The sequence below is a fragment of the Topomyia yanbarensis genome, chromosome 1 (genome assembly GCF_030247195.1).
Source record: "Topomyia yanbarensis strain Yona2022 chromosome 1, ASM3024719v1, whole genome shotgun sequence".
Taxonomy (NCBI): Eukaryota; Metazoa; Arthropoda; class Insecta; order Diptera; family Culicidae; genus Topomyia; species Topomyia yanbarensis.
The window spans coordinates 145,343,390-145,363,075 of NC_080670.1; the positions used below are offsets into that span (position 1 = coordinate 145,343,390).

Sequence of the window (19,686 nt, forward strand, 5' to 3'; positions counted from 1 at the left end):
GAAACATAGTAACAAAGTTACAATACGTTACAATAAGCGCTACTGGAAGAATTTAGCCAGAAGTTTTTAGAATCTGAGTGTATTACATGCCTCCACCCATCAAGAGCGAAGTTAATTAAAAATATTAGGCTGTTGAGGACATTGAACATAATATTTATCACAATAGTTTTTGTGACATCATTTCTCAAAAATCTGTAGATTGGGTATTTCACGCAAAACAGACAACCCAATTTCCAACAGCATTTCAATATTTTTCATTGAATATACAACACGATTAAGTTTCAATATACCCCATATATTTTTTAACACGTTACGATCTTTTTATCTGTACATACAGATTCTTGGTCCATAAATGGCTGAAAACTCTGTATAAATGGATGTATTCTGCATTTTTGATAACCTTGGGACCTGACTCCCTCCAATCTATGATTGGTCCGGGTAATTGGCCCTAAGGCATGAATGAGAGAGGCATACCTACAACATAAAGTTGATTAAAATAGGTTTTCATCTTTTGACTTCTTATTTTCAACATTGCCGCAAACGGGAAGCAAGCATAGATGCTAACTTATTATTAGCATCGGCATCTTCAGCAGCTATCGAACCGTTGTGTACAAAGCAATATGCATTTAACTTGGCATTATTGTACTGTACCGCACGAATTTACGATTTCGTTTATAAATATTCAGCAGAGAAAAGCAAGTAAAATGTGGAACAAGCTATCAAAGCGCATTTAGGCGGTTCGAAGATAGCGGCAATTAAATCGAATTATACTACTGCAGACGTGTTTTTATCATCCATCAAAATCCAGAGAAATGAGCACGTCCAGCGAAAAGGTGTTCCAAATGTATGTGAGACGAACTAATAATGGCTGTAATCAATGCGTTAAAATTGAACACTCCCGAAGTTAGGAGAAAGGTGAAAATGAAACTGTTATCGAGTTCAGATCCTGGTTGATTAAACACCAAAAAAGATGAAAGGGGCTATGTTGATAGCAAAAATAAAGAAATTAACTATAAGACAACTACACACACTGTATCGATTTAATATTAGCCGAGTTTTCCAAATATCCTAAATATTATTTTGAACTAGGTATACCCCAAAACAACGGACTATACCACAATTCGCGAATAGTCTACAAAAGTGGAAAGATATTTGCAGCAGCCTCATTATCATCTATAATCACACCTCACAATCACATATTAGAGACCAACTACCAGCTCTCCCGCGCACTGAGAACGGCTCGGTCGTGCAGGCATGCTATCGTTTAGACAATACACCTACTTTCAGATTTCTATTCAAATCGCGCCTAAGCGAAGTCAATGCGGTAGAAGGCGACATCAGTTTTCATAACCGACAAAGTCCTCGGTCAAAATTGAAAGTAATTTAGTCGAATTCTAACCGTACCGTTTGCTCAGTACTCAACTTGACTGCATCCGACGCGTATCTGTGTTCTTGAAAATCGACCTAAGCAATGAACCTGCGAATGCGAGTAGTAATTATTAGTGCTCTGATATCGAATATCGCTGCCTGGGAATGTTCCAAACCAGGAAGATTTCGAGCTCCAGAGGAAGAGGACGATAGCTGTGAATTGTACGTGACATGTATACCGAACCCGGATAGTACTTTCGAGATGAGAAATGACCAATGCAGCTCTGGAAGCTTGTTTAGTGCCAAGTATCAACGTTGTATAGTTGGTGACGCCTGTGATAGTTTGGAAGATTTTTACTCCATCGAGTATGAGTGCAAAGAATGTGGCAAATATGTTAATATTAAATCGCAGGATTGCCGTCAATTCGTGAATTGTTTGAAAACTAAGGACCCTGGAGTGTACGTTCCTATCAAGCAAAATTGTCCAAAAGAGCAAGTTTTTTCTGCCAAAACATTGTCCTGTGTGGATGAATCTGAATATCAGTGTCCGCCTATAGTCCTGAAATTCCTATCCGACTTCGTGTGCCTAGACGTCGGTAGATATCCCGATGAATCCGTACCGAATTGTCATGGTTACCGACTTTGCTCCAAGTTACGGAATGGAACACTGGTATCAAAGAATTTTCTTTGTGAAAATAATACTATTTTCTCGGAAACTGAACGTTCATGCGTACCGTCAGATACCTACGATTGCCCGGATGATGGGAACAACGACTTTATCTGCCCTGGTGTTGGACGTTACCCAGATAAAGTATCCAAAACATGCGAAACGTACCACAACTGTGTTCTAAATTCTAAAGGAATTTTAAGATCTTCCGTATCCACATGCCCAAGAGGAACAATTTTCTCCGCCATAACATCGAAATGTGTTTCGTCGTCGGAGTACGTATGCCCAACTCAACTAGCTGAAATGGAACTATTCGCACAGAATACCGGTAATGAGCTCATCTCCATCGCAAATGCAGTTGCAAGTGAGGAGGAGGTAGCTGTTTGCACAAAGTCCGGGCGATTTGCCAATGAAGATGATGAGCTTTGCGAGACATACTATCTCTGTTCACGAGATCCGCAAGGTAATTGGTTCAAGGTCATTGTGCGATGTCCGCCTGGTTCGCTATTTTCTTCTGAACGAAAACGATGTGTTGGTAGCGAAGAATTCACATGTCCAGTAGCAACAACGGAACCCTCGCCAACTACAACCACTGATATTAGTCGCATTGAATGTGTCGGAGCTGGTCGCGTCCCAAACACCGAAGACGTTACCTGCAGAACATATTTTTTATGCTCATTAAACTCGGATAATGCACTTATAAGAGCTCAATTCAGTTGTCCGCAAGATTCGGTGTTTTCTGCGCAATTGAATAAATGCGTAAAAGGCGATGGAATTCCTCATTGTAGTAAAACAACCATTACAACGTTACCGGACAATTCTGACGAATCAGGTGATGGTTTGGATACAACGACGAACGTTCAGGTGATATCAGAGACAACTCACACATTTGGGGGAACGTCAGTCAGTGAATCATTGGCCTTGTCTTCCAATAGTGAACCCATCAATTCAACTACAACTCAAGCAACAACCTACGAATATCCCTGCACCGCGACCGGACGATTCGCAGACATAAACTCAGTGAACTGTCGATCGTATTTCCTCTGTACGGATGACAAATCAGGTGGTATCGTTTCAGTCCATCTCAACTGTCCCAGCGGAATGGTTTTCTCGCGGAACGAAAATAAATGCGTTGTTTCCACTAAATATCTATGTTAGATTGGCTCTGCCATCTGAAAAGAAGTGTATGTTTTAAAAAGCCTGATCCCAAATAAATGTTTAGAAAAAAGGTAATGTTTGCATGATGCTGCAATTCGAGTAAGTTGGGCTAGCTCTTAACTTGTACGCAATAAGTAATTGTAAATTAAAGCTTAAACTCATGACGAAATAAAACCCACGCTGCGGCATGCAAACGGTGAAAGTTGTGGTTTTTTTTTAACGAAGGCGCCTTTTTGTTTCCAACAGTAGCTGACTGAACTCGCGATAACTGATTTGGAAAATGATGTGTGGAGAATCTTCACTGGAGATAATGCGTAGGCTAGTATCGTTTCGAGATCTATTAGGCTACCATGTTGAGGGGGTTTGTTAAAATAGTCTCAATTATGGGAATAGTGTAACTCTGGCTACCTGACACACCACTTACCATCAATTGGATGTAACAAATAGTTGCGTTCTGCTTTGATAATTGGTATACCTTATGTAGTTTATCATGCTATTTTTGACATTTTTCGACGAAAACTGTTCGAAAACCGCAAAACAATGATTTAAATCTATTTGTATTTTATCAATATCCGTCTTCCTGGCGAGAGCTGATTCAAAATGCGGGCACTTTGAATCAAAATCCGACAGGTTTGCTTTGAACTAACATTTGCGCAATAAAATCCGAACAAACGCTGAATTGCAACTAAATATGTAAAGAATATCACCCAAAAATTTTCGCTGTGACCCATTTCAGGGTTGAAATCTGTCGGGATAAATTCGATGTTTCGCTGGGGCAAATGCGCTAACTGTAATGTAATGAGTCTAAATCAGACCAACTTTTTCAGGTTGGAAACAAAGGTGAAAATATGACCGTCATATATAAACAAATGTACGTATCGTAAAGAATTAGAGTAGTGAACAAGAGCAAAGGTGTGTGACCCTTAACTGTATGTTAAAATGAAAATTAATTTTAGCTTTGAAATGCCAGAGAAAAATGATAAATTGAAAATTAAAACTATTAGTTTACAAAAATCATACCAGCAAACAAAACTTTTACTCTGATTTTTTTTTCCTTTTTTATAGCATGAGCTGTTCATTAAATATTGACTGAATTGATTATTATATTCCTATAGCAAAGATAATTTTCGATTTGCGGTACAGTAGCAACATTTTAGCATTTTAAATGTGAGTTTTTCTGCGAGTTTTCAATCTTTAATTCATATATGCATCGTCTAATAGAAAATTGTAATTGAAGGCATGTAGGCTTGAAATTTAATAATCCTCACTACCACCAAAGGTACCGTAATATGAACACCTGTGTTTGCTACAAAGTTAAAATACGATTGAAATGATTTTTGCTAGAGACAATAACCAACAATATGATGAAGACGAACAAATAAAGGGTGTCCCACATCGAAATGCATCACGGAAAAAAAACGCTGCAGACAATAACCCATTGGGTATATTCTCTTGAAAATTTGGGTAAAAGTAGTTTAGAGTATATTGTTTATATTGTATTTTTATCAGTGTCAGTTTTTCGAAAATTGGTCACGCCGCGAATTGATTTTGCGCAAGCATCTAGAAAATCCTCAACTTCGTCATCGGAACAACGGAAAACAACTCGGAATCGTGCAGTTAACGGTCAGTCGTGTGATTAAACGTTAGTACCAAACTCTGAGCATCGAACGGAAGAAGAAATGCAGTCAGAATGGATGTTCTATTAGCGATCAGGATCACGAGCGTGTAGTGAAAGCTTTTGAGCGGTATCCCAGTGTTTCGGTCAGGTATGTGGCCAAAAAAATGAATCTGTCGAAATCTTTCATTCAGAGAGGAAAGAACTGGGAGAAATTGCATACGTACGAAGTGCTGAAAGTTCCAAATCGTGACGAACGGCAAAATACGGTAGTAAAGTCACGGATCCGGCAACTGTACACCCAGATGCTAACGAAGTCTCATTGTCTAATCATGGATGATGAGACTTGCGTCAAGGCGGACTTCCGGCAGCTTCTGGGGATACTGTTCTTCAACGCGCAGCACAAGTTTGATGTGCTAGAGGAAGTAAGGAAGCAGAAACTTTGAAATTTCGCCAATAAATGCAGAGTTTGGAAAGCGATTTGCTCATGTGGCAAACGGAGTGCCTACCAGGACTGTAAACGGGGAGATCTACCTCAAGGAGTGTCTACAGAAGTTTCTGCTTGCTCTGTTGAAGCAACACAAGGGCCCTACGATCTTATGGCCGGATTTAGCTTCGTGCCACTATTAAAATGTTGTCCTGGAGTAGTACGAAACCAACTGGGTCCTACTCAAGAACGTGAACCCCCTCCCTCCAACGCACCGGGACTAAGGCCCACCGAAAAAATACTGGGCAATTATGAAGCAGGCACTACGGTAACATCCCAAGAAGGTCAAATTTGAGGAAGACATGTAGAAAAAGTGAGTTTCCGCGCAGAAGAAGCTGCAGCCAGATGTTGTACATAACCTAATGAGTGGAGTTAAGCGTAAAGTGCAAGCGTACTGTTATGGTATTGAAGGTGAATGAAAAAAATATACCAAAAGCCTACTAATGGGATATATTTTATTTTCTGGAAGTTTGAAAAGGATTAGGTAATTTTCTACAGCGTTTTTTCCGTGATTTAATTTGATGTCGGACACCCTTTATTAAGCGGATTTTGTTTTTTTTTTGGATTTTACTAAAATGCAAATGAATTTTTTTGTTAAGTTCAACAAAATACATGTTCAAAAACTTTCAACTAAAGCATTCGGTGCAATAATTTTAAAGGTAAGTGATTTCTGGTTAATGGGATGGAATCAATGTAACTTCAATTCCTTATTATATTTCAAAAATCATACACCCTGATGAAGGTCGTCAGCTTTATCATGTCTGATACGAGCAAGTGTTAAAAACTGTATTTTGCACACTGTATTTTGATATGCGAAATCTTCTTTGGTTGCTATATTTTCCTGGTGTATTAGACGAAACCAGTTTGATACAGTTTGATGCGGTTTGGCCGCATAATCAAGACCAAGGAACCGAAGCCGCTAATAATCCGCTAGACAATGCGGCCACCGACCCGCCGTCGGAAGCGGCGACCCCTCGGAAGCAAACCTGTGATCCACTTCTTTGCCCGGCTTACTCAAACTTAGGGGCTATGAGTCAATTTAGGTCCGACTGAACGGAGCGACGTTGGACAGCACACAAATAAAATCGATGTGGCGTAGTCACATTAGAAGATACCGTTTTTTTCATTATCGCGAAAAAAAATTGAAAAAAGTTTGAATTCATGTAAAGACATAATGCAATGATTTTATTACATCAAAGTTATAGTATTTTGATAGTATACTCTTCAGTAAAAAACAAACATTAGTCTATGATGATTGGCGGATTTATGGTTTTTCCCGAAACCTTTTTTTTATTTTGAAGGCTTGCGGTGATCGTTTGGAAGCCATGTTTTATTCCGATGATTTCATATGCAGAAACAACAATTTCGAACCCACAGCATTTCGGTTGACGTCATGTCGTTTTTATTATAAATTGCTGCGAATTAAAAAGAGAGGGATAAGATAAGGGTAAAGCACCAATTGTAGTAATGTAAAGAAACATTAAATAAACAATCTGTATGATAAATTTTGTTAGTTATTATTTAAAATAACAAAAATCCTACAAATACAAGTGAGAACTGACTTAATACTCTTAACTAAATGCTAGTTACTATGCTACTCGGTTGAGAATTTTCTCAGCTTCCCAGAGAAATGTGCGACAAAGGATGTTAGCATATTTTTTAGACTTGAGTCTATTAAATACTTACAAATCGACCACAGAAAAAGTTTAATAATGAAATTATACAGAAATAAGAAGAGATAGAAATATTACGTTGAAGAGTAAATTATGGATCGTCTCAATACGCAACGTATGTGTAATAGTTATTGCTATGTACATAATTCATTATTTTGAGGCAATTAATAAAAAAAACCACCTCAATTACTTCAGCATTTTTTTCAGGTTATTTAATTCCCTTAACAAAAAGATATAAAAACTTTATTTAGTAGGACATTTTCTCATCTTTCTAATGAAACTAAAATATTTGAAAAACAAAGTACGCTTTTGGAGTTAAAGGTTTTATAATAAACAAGTTGTTTACAGAAAAAAGTTCAATAACTCTGTACCGGTTGAGATTTGAGAGTATGTATTGAAGGTTTTTTTTTTTATTCAAAGTTAGCATACCAATGCGGGGTTCGTCCAGGTATTGTCACAAATATTGCGGGTTGCAACATACTCCAAAACCCATTAAAATGTCTAATTAAGGGGAACGTCTAGTGTAAACTGCTCAAAATGAAAGTTATTTTCTTCTACCATTTTTAAGGCAAGGCAACAATGGATTTTTTGTGTAATGTTAGGATCGCTTTATACATTCATTGTGTACGAAAAAAATATTTTCAGTCACAAAGAGCCACACATACAGGCGTTCCACGAGTAGACGTCCAACCATTTCCACGTTGAGAAGCGCCGCGGCGAACACGATAACTCTCGATAAAATTGTCGAATATGGGAAATTCAATAAATTTTGTGAAGCTTAGACTTGTAGTTAGTCGATGAACCACAAAAATAGAAAAAAGTTTGAGTTTCGGGAAATGGCTTCATGAAAACCGAAAAATCTCATATTTAATTGTAAAATTCGTTCATTTTTCTTCAAAATAGTTGGGGGAAAAATTTGCTATTCAGTTTCCTGTGGTTGATCGACAGGCTACACATATTGGGCATTCTCATAAAAAGTCAAGTCACTTCGTTGATTAGTTTTTGAGTTATCGTGTTCGCCAATTTGAAAAACGTGGTTTCTGGAAAAAGGCTATAAAAAGGGTGTCCCACATCAAATTGCATTCGGTATTTTCTCTTGAAAATTTGGGTATAAGTAGTATAGAGTGTATTGCTTACACTGTATTTTCATCGCGGTCAGTTTTTCGAAAATTGTTGCCGATAGATTGAAATCTGCGTGCGTTATAGCAAATAAGCGCGAGGAATGCATAGCTGTTTAAACCAAAAGAAGTTCAGCGTTGCCACCGAGATTGCAGGGGACCTTTCTAGAGGTTCAATACTAACAATTGAGCCAGTAAAGAAGAAGTCGATTATTTTGCCCTCTACACCAGACGCCCCCCTTAAGGTACCAAAAATATGCTTTTACTTCCAAACACCTCAAATACCTTCTGCACCTGAACAATATGTGGCAATGATAAATTTTCGATTCTCTCAACTCCATCATCAATCTTCCTGGCTTGAAGCGAATGCTTGGGCATTGTTACGCCTAGCAGTTATTTCTGACATTTAATAAAATTAATTGGATTTCAAAAGAAACGGTTCACCACGAGAAAGTGTAAGAGACTGCACTGCCAAACTGCGGACGAAAGTAGTGCTTATCATTCAGCTAATGAAGACAGTTGTAAGAAACACGAAATAAATAAATCAAATCAATTTTTCATTTATCTAATTTCACTAGCTTCGCACTAGAGGTGATGATCGCAGAAAAAAACACTTCAGTCCGAAAAAGCATGTGGCCATTTACCACTATTGTGCAGCTTTACGTTGTGCTTATGGAGAAGTCCATAGATTGCACACTGCATAATCGATTAGAGCGCAATTAGCGTTTTCTATGCATTTATTACTTAGCGAGGCACTTCATTAAATTAATTCACGATTTTAATTAAGCACTGAAGCACGATGCAAGCCATAGCTTATAAGGCCATCCTCTCCATTGGCTTCCCTTCTGAACATTGGTGACAAGGGTTTCGCAAAAAAATCGATTATTGCCTGTAACACCTTCAGTGGTATTAATAGATAGTGAAGTTCAGGTTTGTTCCGATACCAGAACAAACTGAAAATACTCCGGAACAAAGTGAAAGTTGTTCCGGTCCTCGCTTCGCTTTTTCTGAACGAAAACAGGAAGTTCGATTTGTTTTGCCTTTTGTTAGCATTTAGAGGCAACGTGTGAGTACAGGAACAAACATATAAATCTGCGAAAATGAGTCCGTTGACAAAACTAGTTTCAACACTTGTGAACTGGGAGCGAAGCGTTATTACTTTAAAAATAGTGTAATACTATATTTTTATTCGAAATATTAGTCAATATAACTGTGGAAATCAAATTAAATTAAACATTAAATTAACTTTAAATTAAAGGGAGAAAAACCGATGATGTACACAAATAATTAAATACTTTGAATATTTGTAACTTGTATTATATAACTTATGGCGCCCAAACCGGTTCATCATGTAGTATTAGGCGCTACTATAAGGTCATTCGCCTCTGATACAGAACTCTTATTACCTACATACCTGCGGTATCAGCTAGGGCACGAGCAACCATAGTGATGATCTGGCAACCACACCCTTTGGCAACCACAACTCGAGACAGTGTATGACCTGGACCAGGCCAATGAAGGAATAATGGTGTGCCTCATCATCTATAACAAAGATGTCTGCCCAAGATCGTGGTTCTGGTAAAGCGGCATGCGGCCAACAACATCGAAAAAAGTAAATGAACATATAGCGAAATGACAATTGACATAATCAAAAAACTAATTTCTTATACATTTTACGAAATACTCTTAGCTTCTATATTATCCATTTCTGTGATAGTTTTTTCACGCATTCTCTAAAGAAAAAAATCGACACGATTTTTTTCAATGTGACATTTTTTCAAGTTTTTGTTGAAGATTTTTCAATCCATATCAAACTATTAGATGCGTGGAAAAATTTTCATGATAACAAAAATTGCGTTTTCATATGAGATCACCGGAAAAATCTTGGAAATTATTAATTGTTGTTTAAGGCATATATTCTGCAATTGTTATTAACTAAGATTGGATTTTTAACATTTACGCTCATTCATATAAACTCAAATTTGAGTGGCCATCCACTCAATTTCATAAAAACTGCACCTAGTCAAAAACCAAGCTCTCCTCGTCTACTCAATTTTGAGTTTGATATTAAAATGTTAAACTTGAGTACACTTTACTCAAAAAGTAAATACGAAGAATAGCCATTGTGGAATGTAACGTAACGGATTTTTTTATATAACTACAAAGGAAATTATTGGTACTTCATAAGTCATTTACCTGTACTTCCCGGGCGTTGCCCAGGTGTTTACTTCATGCCGATCGACATCTTGTTGAAATGGCAGGAAATACTCAAACATGAAAGGAAGTAAAATGTAAACAGAAGCCATGAAACTAATCTTTTAGTGTTCTTAACGATTCATATCGACTGTTCAACTGCAAGATATTTTTTATTTAATTTTTGCTGACGTCCAACTCCACAAACCTTTCTTGAGAATAAATATTTTTTTCGCTCGAAACTTTGAAAACTTAATGGTTACTCACGAGTTGAGTTGATCCTATTCAAATTAAAACTCATTTTTTGACAGAATGCATCTAGTTTTGAAAATGAGTGCTCTAAACTCAAATTTTGAGTAGTTTTGAATGTTGCGTGTTTGATAATTTTTTGTTGGTAATATTTAGAATCATTTTGGAAACATTGCAAAAAGAAATCAGACTACAATACTTTACGAGATATTTGAATTATAACAGGCCTGTCACAGGGCGTCTGCTTTGTTGTTAGAATATTTAGGTGCTCTTAGATAATTTCACTGGAATTTTTTTTTGCGGTGCCTTCATGTTTCAGCACAATTGCGATGTATCAGCTTGAAGAAAATTAAAAAAAAAATATCGCCCACGGCATACGAGTGAAATCTGTTTAACACATTGCACAAAACCTGATTCTGGCAATCATGGCAAAAAAAATTTTTTTTTCGACCGTGTTCCTGGTAACAATGCCCACACCGCCTGTTGAAACTTAATGCAAGATGATAAAGGAAAGGAATACCTATAGGAGCATTGTTGCAGTTGTTAAATTTGAAGAGCGAAATAGAAAAATCGCCTATGTCACGTACTTCACTTTTCCATGTGATAATAATTGCAATTGACAAATTTAATGAATGCAGAGCTACGACTGCATTTTAGAACCTTACACAACCATTTATTGTTATGGCAAATTAAGCAACGCCAAAATTGTGTTTCTTTTCGTTTGAAGAAATCAATTCTTGTCATTTATTGATCGTATGATTGATTTTTGTCCCTATTTACTCTTCTCTACCGTCGCTCTTTTGGAATCCCGGAGAATCAGGTGCTCTTTTTTATTTCCCAGTTTGGCGTTTACTTTTACTTATAAGTACAAGGCTGTGAAACCAATTTTTAAAGAGTTGGCTTTGCTATCGAGGTCATCATTGGATCAAGATCGCGGAGACACAACTCGTAAAATTTAAATTTCACATCGCTTCAACGATTTCATTTTTCACGTTTTCCGCAGATGAAAACTCATTATAAAGGCTATGAGAGAACTCAATTTTATAAAATACTAAACTAATGGTTCGCCACGTTTATTCTCCATACAAGTCCGTGGTACTACTTTCCCTCTTTGCTTTGTTTCTATCGCGAATGCAAAGTATGCTTGATGTGCTGGTCTTATACGACACTGCATTCTGACGCAATCTATATATGGGCGACCGAAAATAAAAGTCGTAAGGACAGAACATGCTTCGTAAAAATCCGTTTCAAATATATTAGAATATAAAAACCGGATATAAATTTCAAGCATAAAAAACGGACAAGGACATTACTTTCTAAGAGTCGGAAAAACATCTTCAGTGAAAAAACCGGAAAAAATATATCCGATTCTTACAAAGTAGTATTTGTTAGCCGAATTTTAATCTTGAACATCAAGATATACGCATGCTCCTACGAGCGATTTATTTATTTTTGAACGATTTTTATACTGGAGGTTCATCCTTGCCGAGTTTTTTCGGGTGAGAACTTTTTAAGCGATTCTTATGCTGAAGGATTTCTACCCGATTTTTATGCTTGAAGTTTATTTCCGATTTTTATATTCTAATATGTTTGAAACGGTTTTTGCGAAGCATGTTCTATCCTTGCGACTTTTATTTTCGGTCGCTCATATGTAGTTGTTCATTCATAAAAATTCCACGACATTGATGTTTTACCCCCTGTTGGATTGCAATGGATCATTAAATATATCTAGATTGTATATGGTCTGAGCGTATCTTAAGTTTTCGTAGCTCCTGTACCCCACCAACATTGAATTTCTTCATCAGTTCCGGGGACCGTCAAATTCGAATCCACTGCATACATCTGGTAAGTTTCGATACACCGAACCAAGATCCTAAAATGTATCTGCTGATCGATCGTCATCGTGCAGGAAATTATAAACTGATTTTAAATAATTCTTGCCTTGGACACTTCGACAGGAATACATTTCACGTTTCCGGACCATTTTGTTTGTTTTGGTTTGCATGATGAAAATGGTGGTAACGTTTTTGAACAAGACGGTACAGGTGGCCACGTTTTTTGTGTGTAAGTACAGTTGTCATTTTTCTTTGATAAAATCGATTAAACAAACGGATATGAAGAAAACATAAACAAATGACGTAGTGGGCTTTTCTGTGGCCAGAAGTTTTGTTTCGGTTCGGTCATAATTATTTTTTAACGGTAGTTTCGAGATAAACGTCCCTAAGTTCTCGAACGGAAAATCCGTGGTGAATCTCGGCCATCCCTCTAGTTTATCGTGCGCCAAAGAATAAGGATGCTCGTTTGGATCCTCATGTTTATTTTCAGGGTCGCGGACGCCATGTATTATTACTTGCTACTTGCCACCTGATTACTTGTATAAAACTAATGCGCTAAAAAGTGACAAATGTTCCCACCTTTCTTTCCCTTTATCTTGGTTTTCAGGCGCGTGCGGAAGAGACTCAACTAAGAAAATGTTCAAGTACTTTAATAATATAAGTATTACAGATGAAAGATCGCTCTGTTTAACTAAAAGGGTTTCTATAAAAATGCTTCGAGCTGCAAGGATTTTTTAAATTTTTCGAGAGACCTTTTGAAATATATTTTTGCTTCGTAGCTTATAAAATTTGGAAATATTACATTTCAGCATTTTGTAAAGAAAACGACAATTGCAACTCAAATTGAAAATAATATTTCTAACCAATGCTAAATGGATTGGATGGCAATATAGCTTGGACGGAAAGTTGGATTCTAATACACGGACGTCAGAGCAAAAATACACCAAACAACTTTACAAGCACGCCGAAGCGCAAATTAGAAGTTGTTTGTAATAATAATACGTAGTAATAATATCGAGTTGTTCGTTTTTAACTTTTTCTATTCAAGCTTAGATAATATAATCAGTATCGCATCAGAAGCAATAAATGAAACACATTTAATTTATATATCCAATATGATATACCGTAACGTGAAACACGTCCAGTTTTGTCTAATTAATCGAAATGTGTGTACACGCACGTAACGTTGAGGAGACTGCCACTAGGCTAGTTTTTCTCTGGCGAGGTATGGTCACTATGGTTAGGTATCTCGTGTATAAATCGTTGCAAGATGCCTAACTAGCAGTCCACTGCCAGTCTAGCCCAGGTCCAGCTAAGCGTTGTTGGTAAGTGAAGTGAGTGTTGCCCACTTGCGCATCGTTGCTTCACAATTGGATCCAATTGTTACCGCCGCTGTCTGACTGGCCAGTTCTTCCGCTTTTCTCCATCTCCAATAAAACGCTTTATAAATATTTAGATATACCTACCTACACCAAAGTTGCTGAAACAGTAAATAAATAGAGAAAAGCTTTAATAAAACACGAGATATCCAAAGCCAGGCTGTTCCGCTCTAATCATCTTGATTTCTGCATTAATCGCAGTGCTGGTACCTACATGTGGCGGCAGGCAAAAAAAATAGGTGCTGCCCAAAAAACCATGCCCACTGCTGCCTGCAGTGCATCACTCCCTGCCGACCGTGCACCGGTACCGCATCGCGTTTGATTTGGTGCAAAGTGCTTCATTTTACTTTCATCGCCAAGAGTTGGGAGAAATCGCTTTGCCAAGGTACCGTGACACATAGATTAGGCTCTCGCTTATTATCCTTTCGCGGAGAAATGCTGCTGACTTTTCTTTCATCAGCTATCATCACGGCATCACATGGTGTCTATTTTCATCAAACAACAATCGAACGGTTTTCGATGCAGAACAGGTGTTTTTTTCTATTTGAGCTCGATAAGTTAATCAAGATTGAAAGTTTAATTTTTTACTTGTTCTTCACTATCACTTTCACATGACTTTACTAAACGTGTTCGTGTATAACTCATTCGTGTGTAATACATTTTGTAAAGTCATGTAAAAGTGCCGGTGAAAAACTATAGTAATGATTCAAGCTCTCCATCTTGATTAACTTATAAGGTCAGCATTGGACTGGTTACATCACTGCAAATAGAAACTCTTATCACAAATATTATCATGCAGGTTTTTGATCTTCATTAATCTGAAAGTTCGCCAGATTGATCGAGATATCGCTGAGCTCGGGATTCGGTAGAACACGACATTGGCCATCACATGCTATTTGAATACACTGCCGTTCTACGCATAATTGTCTCATGTAAATAGGGAATTCAATAGAACATGGGACAATTAAGCTTATAACGGCAGTACATGTAAGGCAGCTAAAAAAACTATATGGTAGAAAAAAAAAAAAAATGAAGAATGTGCGATTTGACAATTCAAATTCCATCTTATATTCGATACAATTAATTATATTTAGGTTTAAGGGGTTGTATATGTTGAGATGCGGGAAAAAGAAAAAAGTTTAAATTTTTAAAAAGGTATGTAGCCATATTTTTATGAAATACTTGTTATGCGTTTAGCGTAGTGCAATGTCCAATTTGCAAAATCCACTTGAGAAAATAAAAAAATATTAATAATTGTTGAAGCTATAGCAATTTCCGAAAAACGCGTTTTTTCAAAGAGGTTTTCCGTGACTACGATTCCAGTCCAACAGCTCCACAGAAACCATCAAACTAAAAAATGCATTAGTATATGTACCTGTGGTGTCCTTGAACGATCGATAAAAAAAATTCTTCTTTTTGGAAACGGGAACGATTTTTCCAAAAAAAACACTATTTTTACCTTTAAAAAATTATTAAAAAATTCATAACAATAATATGAAAATTTTGCCGAAAAAATGGAATCGTTCAAGGACACGGCAGCTAAATTACGAACAAGTTAAAAAAAAGTTTTGAGGTCGGTTGAAAACTTTTCCGGCAATCGTAGTCACCGCAAAGACACTTTTGGGAAACATGATTTCGAGATAATAGCGTTTAAAGTTTCAAGTATAAGCAATACCTCCATAAGGGAGTAAGATGAAAAACGCTATAACTTTGCGTCCACCGCTCCGATCTCTATAAAAATTTGAGGTAACATTCTTAACAACCTGAGCTTTACGATAGAAGAGTAAAAAAAATTTCGATTTTTTGTCCGACCTCAACATATATAACCCCTTGAGGTCGAACAGAGAAACTGACAAAAATCGAAGACGAAAAAAGCAGTGTTTCCACACCGTTTGTTAGATCTTCATGAAAATCAATCAGCTTATGTAGAATATTGTTACATTACTAATATGGCGTATAAGTTAATGGGCCTATTTTGGTCCTACTAGGGAGAGTGTCGCACTATTTTTGAACAACTTTTAAATGACGTCATATTATCTATAACCATTCTCAGAATAAAGTATCAGTATACTGTTTCGAAAACATCTATATATTCAGGCCCGACGAGAGAGAGAGGGGCTTCAAGTTTCCCGGGACCCGGGTCTATTGTAGAGGCCCTGTTTACCATGATAATACAAATAGATGCGGGTGGAGATTAAAGAAAAATTTGAAAACCTCATACGAAAAATAAACAGCAATTGTAATATATTTATACTCATTTATCTCATTGGTAAAAGTTTTTAATGGAAACGAATTTAAAAATACTAAAATTCGAACTAATGTTGTGAATACCTTAAACTTTTTGTTCATCGAAGAAACTTAAATTTACCCAACAGTGAGATTGAAGCATTCGTGTATAATTTATTACAAGTGTTTTTTTCCATTTGCTCATTTAATTGGATGGTGATACAAGCTGTCATTTTTTCGAAACTCGATAAGAAAGTATTTTAAGTATTAGCGGAAGCATTTAAAGTTTGCATAAAAATTATTAGCCTGTTAATTATTTTAGGATCTTTCTTCAAATTTTGCTGTAAAGTCATTTTATCGGATAACTTTTTCACATCCCAAAATGATTTAAAACGAACTTTGGGTCAGCACGAGGTTAATACATCGCTTCTGTTGATACTGAGAATAATTTCTGGTCAGAACTCGAACAAATAATGGTTTATTTATGGGACTTGTATCTAAAGACCATGACGATTGATTGATCAAATGGAAGTAACATAGATGATGAATAGTATCAAAATGATTAGATCTCACTATTAGGCTGAGTATATGAGCTTTAGGATTTCCCAACTAGGTTTATGTAATTCAGAAAATCATCCTGAAAAGTTCTTTCGGAGATTTCAAGTCTCTGCGATAAGCATACTCTTTATTGTGAAATTCAGGGTTGATATGTAGCTGTTACGTGTGCATTTACAGTGCTGACAGAAACAATACAATACCAAGATAATTTTAACCCTTTTACCTTAAAATCGTAATTGCATTTTTATAAAAAAAATCCTAGCAATGTACTGTTTTCGGCGAGGCTATTATGGATTATATGCCCTTTACAGCAATCCATGTTCGCACACCGCTAAGAAAAACTCGTTCACGCCATAATGACCACAACAGCCACATTCAGTACCTCAAAATCAACAGCACGCATCATAAACGAGAAATCAATTTAGCCTGGCCATTTTCGCAACGTCACTCGATCTCGAAGAGCGCCGGTCTGAAAAAGTATCCTTTTAGCCTAAAAAACACCTGTGAAATTTGAAGCCGATCCAAGAAATAATAATCGACCCGAAAATGGATTGAAGTGAACCAATGGCATGTTTATAGAAATTTTGCATTTTTCCGTTTTTTTTCTTTATATAAACTATTTTAAAACCAATAAAATTAATATGAAATTGCATATATAATATTTTTATTGAGACGAGAAATAAATTACAAAATTTAAATTTCGCGAGGGATCGATCATTCCTAACCAGGGAGATGGCATCCCTATGTTGATGTACATACGTTGACAGTAACCAACATGTGGTGGCCCTAACCACTTCTAGGCCCATGCTTTCCCATACCCTTGCACCGGGTTGTTTTAATTTTAACAAAGGGTTATGTTTATTGTTGTACCTTCACCAGCAGATCCCTTGAACCCGATGGTGGTTGCTTAAGGACATCGTGGACAGAATCACAAGCTTCTTCTTTTTATTTCATCGTCAAAGTTAAAACATTGCATTGGCGCGCAAGACGAAATCGTTTGTAACTTGAATGTCTTATCTCAGATTGCTTAGACATTGTATCACTGTATGTAAGCATGTTAGTACAAGCAGATGAATAGATTCTCTTCACGTAATTTTTATTCGCTCGGGGAATTTATACCTTTTTGTTTTTCAAAACAAATGAAACACGTGGTAAAAAAATCAGTCAGCTGATTACTGAACGATATGCTTGTGTGCGTGCTTTCTCCTATCGATATAGTACGTTCTAGCTGCACCTTGAGCTGCACACAGATGTGTAACGTAAGCCGAACTTACCCGAACGTAACCGAACATCTGTTGAGATTTTTGCAACGCTTATATGTCAGAATAGATATTTTTTTAGATTAAATTGAATTTCCCGTTCGGTTGAAGTCAAAAGCCGTCGCCACATTGTTAAAAATATGCTGGGGTCCGGTAACAGCGCTGCTCTAGCGACCGAAGTGTTGGTTCACCTGAATGGAACTCGCAGAAGAGAGTTATTGCGTAGAGCTCGAACGCGGGCTTAAAGATCCAGACGTCCGAGGATTGTAGGGCAATCCACCCTGGCAGATAGTAAGTCCGAGACGAATAGGACTCGAGAGCAGTCCTCCGGATGCCCGGAGTGTCAAGCTATATTAACTGACAACGGTATTTGTAGCTCGGCAGCTCAAATCTGTTTTGCCAAGGAAGATGTCGGGGTGCAAAGCGTATAAACCGGCGTTGGACGGCCTCGATTCTGTCAATGCTGTTCTGGTAGAACGAATTCCAAACAGCAGAACAATACTCTAGTGTTGAATGAACTAGCGCGCAATAGAGTGATTTTAAACAGTATACGTCTCTAAAATTTTTCGCTATTCGGGTCGCTCAAGTCGAATAAATGGTAGTTGAACTGAATCGGATGGCGTTTCCGCGTGAACGTAACGATTGAGCTTTACTCGGGTTTAAAACCATTCTGTGTAGATCACACCACATACTAAAGCTCTCCAGTTTACTCTGAAGACTCCCGTATTTGTCGAAAAAAATTCATGTCGTCGGCGAAAGAAAGACGGGGTTCTTGTAATTTGTTATTGACGCATTTAGAGGAGGAATATTACTGGACCGAGATGACTTCCTTGTGGGATGCCGAAAGTAGCGAAGAATGGTGCAGATAGACAGTCCTTAATGCTGATTTGGAATTGCATTGCAGGAACGAAACCAGCGCAGGAGTTGTCGATGAATACGGAGTTTGTCCAGCTACGCTATTGCGATATCATGGTTGATTTTGTCGAAGGCCGCGGATATATCCATGTAAATAGCATCGGTTTTCAATCCATCAGCGGATTCATCGAGTACATATGTTGTGAACGAGAGTAGGTTGGTCGTTGTCGATCGTTTAGGCATAAAACCGTGTTGGTGGTCTGCAATGTACTGTTTGCAGTTAAAGAAAATAGGGTCTAAAACAACCAGCTAGAATATACGAATGATACGATATTTGAACACGAGATTCCCCGATAATTATCAATGTTCGATTTGTTTTCTTTTTCATAGACTAGAAACATGTGCGCTGCTTTCCAGCTTGAAGGGAATGTTCCAGTAGTGAGTGATAGCACGAAGACTCGTGTAAGTGGTTCAAGAAGCCCTTTGATGCACTTTTTACGAAAATCGAGGGAACGCCATCAGGGGCCGGGGAATTAGAAGCTTTCAGCATGGAATTTGCTGCAAGAATGGTAGCATTCATTGACGCAAAATCGGTTGATGGTTTGTCCTAGAGAAGGAGTTTGAAGGGTTTCCAATCTTAGAAACATCTTGAATTTTTTCTAACTTATTTATTTATTTATTTATTTATTTATTTATTTATTTATTTATTTATTTATTTATTTATTTATTTATTTATTTATTTATTTATTTATTTATTTATTTATTTATTTATTGTCGTCAAACAAGAGTAGACCGTTTTGTTACAACGATGAAATATACTATACACTTAAAAAATAAAATACTAATAACTAAACTAAACACTATCTGGTTTACATAGCACTACTTTAGGATGTTCTTTATAAGCGAATAGAATTGAAAATTTTTTTTTATTTGCTTTTTGTCATTGTTAAGTCAATAGCTTCGCTGTACTTGTTGTAAGTTGCCATCATCTGATTTAATGGTCCAAACTTGGCATAATTTGTACGATAATTGTTTGTTATAAATGT

At 37.0% G+C, this 19,686-nt stretch overlaps 1 protein-coding gene across 1 annotated transcript; it reads left to right on the forward strand.

Moving 5' to 3' along the window:
• Positions 1-1,309: 1,309 nt before the first annotated feature.
• On the forward strand, positions 1,310-3,411 carry LOC131676430 (uncharacterized). Its single transcript, XM_058955502.1, has one exon. The coding sequence runs from the start codon at positions 1,472-1,474 to the stop codon at positions 3,191-3,193; it is 1,722 nt and encodes a 573-aa protein (XP_058811485.1). The 5' UTR covers positions 1,310-1,471; the 3' UTR covers positions 3,194-3,411.
• Positions 3,412-19,686: the final 16,275 nt, after the last annotated feature.